Here is a 5520-nt window from a genome sequence, read left to right on the forward strand (position 1 = left end):
TTTAATAATTTAATTTTTTTCATATGTAAAATGTGAATCATAACTCTAAATAACAACGTTTATATCAAACACATTGTATAAATATGGTCACCACAAAGTTGACCCACAGAAGAAAGAAAATCATCAAGCTATTATGCAATGTGCAATAATTGAGGAAGAAAGAAAAAATTGAAGAGTGGAATAGAAAATGATAATGTTATAATGTGCAATTATTGAGGAAGAAAATTTTATAAAAGAAAAACTGGAGGTAGAGAAAAAAAAGGGGAAAAGACAGAAAGTGCACTTCAGAAGAAGCCAGTTTGGCTTGTGCTTTGGTCTCTTGTACGTGCCATCTTCAAACACATCCTTTTCCTCATCCACATTCCAATCTCTTCTCTCTCTCTTTCTCTCTTTCTATCTCTCTCCCTTCACACACTCACAAACTCAAACTTCCTCAAGTAGGTAGCTAATAATTTAACTCATACACTTCTCACCATTCTCTTGTTTTCTTTTGGTTACTCACATTAAAGACTAGTCTTAGATACTGAGATCTACTTAAAGAATTTACTTACCTCATATGTGTTTTTCTTCACACTCTTATACCAGGTCATGCTTCATCTTTCATGTTTGATGCTTGCTGCTTGATGCTTCATGCTTCATGCTTTTCATGTTAGATGCTACTTACCAACAACAACTTCTCAAGGCAAAGGCAATCCTTCTCGGGATCCATTCACCTTTCTCAGCTTTTTCCTCTTTCTCTCTCTCTTTCACTCTTGGTGGTTTTCTCAAGAATTTCTGAAAAGTTTGAAGAATAGAGAAAGCTATATAAGTAAGCAGGATCCATGACCTCAACAAAATCAGATCCATTCATTTCCTTACCTTATAGTATTACCCTTTTCACCTGCAAGATCTCAGAAATTCTTTTGGTTCAAATACCTTTATTTTCTCATCAACATATATATATATGTGTGAATATCTCACCTTTGTGCAGTGTAGTTTGGTTTCTTTACCTAATCTATTTGTATATATAGGTTTCTGTGGTGGTGAAAGAAAACATGTCTAATTTGACTTCTGCATCGAGTGAAATAAGTGCTTCTTCAGGAATCAGAAATGACAATGGTTTTTTCCATGCTCACCAATACTCCTCTACTTCAATAAATCAAGAACCACAACCAAAAAAGAAGAGAAGTCTTCCAGGCCATCCAGGTCATACACAAATACCATTTTTTTTTCTCTACTTTGTTGCAGCAAAATCAGTTTTTGATTTACTCCCTATACAATTAGTGTAGTTCACTTCCACATAGTTTAATTTTTATATATTATGTAAGATATTTATATCTGTCAAAATATGATTTTTATTATCATTACTTCATGGAATCAACAAATTTATCATATAGGAGAATTTGTCATTGGATAAGACTTAAAACCCTTCATACATTTGTAATTTTCTTTCAGTTAAACATGTATATGGTTTCTGCATTGAAGAGAATTTGTTGTTTTATGTTGGTTTGGTTCAGACCCTGATGCAGAAGTGATAGCATTGACTCCAGAGACCCTATTGGCAACAAACAGGTTTGTGTGTGAGATTTGTCAGAAAGGGTTTCAAAGGGATCAGAATCTGCAGCTTCATAGAAGAGGGCACAATCTGCCATGGAAGCTAAAGAAGAAGAACAGCAAAGAGGTGAGAAAGAAAGTGTATGTTTGTCCAGAGGCAACATGTGTTCACCATGACCCTTCAAGGGCCCTTGGGGACCTCACTGGAATCAAGAAGCACTTTTTCAGGAAGCATGGAGAGAAGAAATGGAAGTGTGAGAAGTGCTCCAAACGCTATGCAGTTCAATCTGATTGGAAAGCTCACTCCAAAATCTGTGGCACCAGGGAATACAAATGTGACTGTGGTACCCTTTTCTCTAGGTAATAATCTCCTTAATTAATTAATTAATTAATCAACTTTTAACTCATAAACCAACTTATCTTCTCAAACCGCAATCTAAATTGCTCAAATTAACTAATTTTCTGTCCAAGAAAATCATTTCATAACAGTTTGTCATCAGGTTTATGTATTATATGTCTTCATTGTTATATATATGCTATGTCTAATAGAATTGTATAATTAATTATATGGTATTATATGAGTATATTCTAAAAAAATTAATTAGAATATGATGATATAGTAAAACACTTTTTACATTGTTATTCCAATACTGAATTTTTTTTATAAATTTAATTTCTAACTAGTTAATGTAAATTCACAATAATGAAACAAAACTAAGCAATTTATTAGTATAAAAAGTTTATATTTGTAGTAGTATATTGATTGGTAATGTAAATCCACAATAAATTAATGAATAGTTTAAATTTTGTTAGGAAAAAATTTATATTTAGCAGGGGCCAAATTAGTCAAATAAATGATAAAGTTAGTAAATATCTAAACTGAATAATTTTATTTGATAAATTGAGCTTGAAAAATAAGTCTCTTTTTATTTTTATTTCATATGAATTTCGAGACAAAATCGATACAGATTTTGTCTTGAGAAAGTTTAAGTATTATAATCGAACTCAATAGAATAATTAATAAACAATTTCTTCAGTTTTTCCTTTTGAATAGACACTGAGAACCTCTCAACTCAGAAAAGAAAAAAAAAACTTATAATTCAACTTCAAGCTTTTCATGTATTTCTCTTATTACACCATTCGTTAAATACATTCATTTTCATCCTTTTTTTTTCTGTTTACACTAAATATACATCTATTTTCATCAGAAAATAATTCTAAGCTTTTCTTATCACAGACATTTTTTTTTTCTCTGAAAATATGTAACATATAATTGATTCGTGCATCACTTACACTTATTAGTTTCAGGATATATAATGACATAATTCCATGGTGATAAAAAATAGCATATTTCTACTTAATTGACCATATGTCAATATTATATTAATAGTTATGTTTTTATTATAACAAAACAAATAAAATAAAGTATTAATAATTAATAAATATATTCCACTTTCTATTCATTTTTTTTCTGAATAAAAAACAAACATTATTTTTATTTTACTTTTCCATGTATTAGGAAGGAAGAGGAAACAGATGTGAATTAACAAGTCCATATCTAGATGAAAAGGGAAAGTGTGTAAAACAGTACAAACAACAAAAAACTGTACTCTAGGAAGGAATCTGTGTGTATTTATTCATATAGATGAAAAAAAAAAACTGAATATGAACTATTTATAATATATACTAATAGTTTTCAGTTTGATATATAATTAAATTATATATATTCAGACAGAGTTGCATTAAACAAAACTGTCTCATGAAAAACATAATCATTATATATGTAATTTGTCATGCAAAAGAAAAAAAAAATATATACTGAATTTCTTGTTTGCCTTTTCTGTGGTTGCAGAAGGGACAGCTTTATCACTCACAGAGCCTTCTGTGATGCCTTAGCACAAGAAAGTGGAAGAGCAGTGAACCCTCACTCTCTATTATCATCTCAGTCCCAATTTCGAAGCCATGGGCTTCAACTTGAAGCAGCATCATCACTGGTGATGAAAAGAGAACAAGATTTCAACCTATTAGGTCAAGAAATTCCATCATGGTTATCTTCTCCAACAGTGTTGGAAGAATCAATGCACAGTCAAACACTGAGAACCACCTTAGACTTCTCAACACCACAGTTGTTTCCCACACATGCGAACCACTCATTGTTCCACCATGATCAAAACCCTAGCCCTACTACTACTTCTACAACAACAGCTTCAACACCCACTTTTCTTCCTTCTTTGAGTTCCTTCCATTATTCCACCACTTCTCCTCACATGTCAGCCACTGCTTTGTTGCAAAAAGCCTCACAAATTGGCGTAACAGTGAGTGCAGCAACTTCACAAGCGATGATAGTGAGACCCCACTTGTTTCTGCAGCAGGTTCACGTGCCTGAATGTACAACAACAACTCCTACTACAACAGGGTATAATAATATGGCTTCATCTTCACCCGTTTCTGGAATGCTTATGGCTATACCTTCACGTGAACAAATAGGGACTCATGGATTTGCTCGTGGCTTGGCATCTTGAGGGAATAAAGCTGCAATGCTCTCTGATTACTTGGAAGAAGGTGCTGCTGCCAAGTTGCAGAAGCTAGCTAGTGTTGAATAATGCTGATATATATATATATATATATATATATATATATATATATATATATATATATATATATATATATATATATATCTATTTATATATGTATCATCAAGCATCTTCTCTCTTTTCCATGATATGATTGATGGCTACGAGATAGTATAATTGTACTACTGTGTCCTCTGCTATTAGAGGCATGTCTATTGCACCAACAGATAATGTGTGTTAACTTTCAGGAACTTGTTTCAAAACCAACAGAATATCCCAGTTTGCTTATAAAAACAAAAAGGGTACTGCACTAGCCACTACCTTCCAACCAGTCTTCTGAATTGTAATTCTTTATCTACATCATTTCATCGCTTCATACATTGCAGAAAATTGCGAACAAAAATTATGTTCAAATGAGTTTTGTTGAGACTTAATGGAGCATTTTCCCGAAGAGATCTTCAATATATGTTATTTATATTCATAAACAAAAAATTGAGTTAATAATGGAAACTTGTTGAATTAATCATTCATATATAATGATTAAATTTGAAGTAAAAAATGTCATTTTGAAGGATCTTTGGATGAAGATAATCGAAGATATATAAGATCAATGAGATACCAAGTCGTCTTTACACCACCTCTAACTCAATGGATATTCATCTTCATAAGTACTTAAATCTTTTGATAAAGAATCACTAGAAAAATACATTACCAATCAAACATAAGTTTACCTCATGTAATATATTAACACCACATTTAACTCGAAACATGAAAAGAATGAATTTATATATAGATGTTATTTCTTTATATATTATTTAATTTTTTTCATTTTAATATAAAACTTATATTCATATTTAAATTTCCAAAACTAACAATTAAATTAGTCATATATATATTTCCAAAAAATTAACAAAATTAAACTTAATATTTTGATTCTCCAATCATCTACAAGAAAATTATTATAATATATTTCTTAAATGTGAAAAAAACAATTATTATTGTTCAATAATTTTAATCGTGGTAAGCAAAGCATGCCCAAATTTATTAGGTTTACACAAAATTCATAAAGGATTTCAATTTTTTTTTCAAGGTTACAATCTTCTTGTAAGTAATGGACATATGGCAAGCAAACACATGTTGAACATTCTTTTAATAAGTGGTGTTTTGTAGATATAATATGGTTTAAAATAATTCTTGTTACAATTATTTGTTTAATCATTCTTGTTACAATTATTTGTTGAACATAATTCTTGTTACAATTATTTGTTGAACATTTGTTTAATAATTCTTGTTACATATTTCTTTTATCAATTTGGTAAGACTTTATAAAACTAGTTTTAAAATAATATGGTTTTATAAGTTGGGGATATATCATATCAATAACTTTACTATAATATTTTGGATAAAAATATGG

General features: G+C 30.2%; 1 protein-coding gene across 3 annotated transcripts; it reads left to right on the forward strand.

Moving 5' to 3' along the window:
- The first annotated feature begins 317 nt into the window (after positions 1-317).
- LOC108336280 (zinc finger protein GAI-ASSOCIATED FACTOR 1) lies at positions 318-4437 on the forward strand. Of its 3 annotated transcripts, none has more exons than XM_017572671.2 (5): positions 318-437; positions 586-808; positions 1011-1185; positions 1497-1893; positions 3386-4437. In XM_017572671.2, the coding sequence occupies exons 3-5, from the start codon at positions 1035-1037 to the stop codon at positions 4053-4055; spliced, it is 1218 nt and encodes a 405-aa protein (XP_017428160.1). In that variant the 5' UTR covers positions 318-437; positions 586-808; positions 1011-1034; the 3' UTR covers positions 4056-4437. The 3 variants fall into 3 exon arrangements, with proteins under 3 accessions (XP_017428160.1, XP_017428159.1, XP_052736816.1); XM_017572670.2 differs by having other exon boundaries at positions 335-441; XM_052880856.1 differs by lacking the exon at positions 318-437 and having other exon boundaries at positions 448-808.
- The last annotated feature ends 1083 nt before the right edge of the window (positions 4438-5520 follow it).

Source organism: Vigna angularis, chromosome 7, assembly GCF_016808095.1.
Source record: "Vigna angularis cultivar LongXiaoDou No.4 chromosome 7, ASM1680809v1, whole genome shotgun sequence".
Taxonomy (NCBI): Eukaryota; Viridiplantae; Streptophyta; class Magnoliopsida; order Fabales; family Fabaceae; genus Vigna; species Vigna angularis.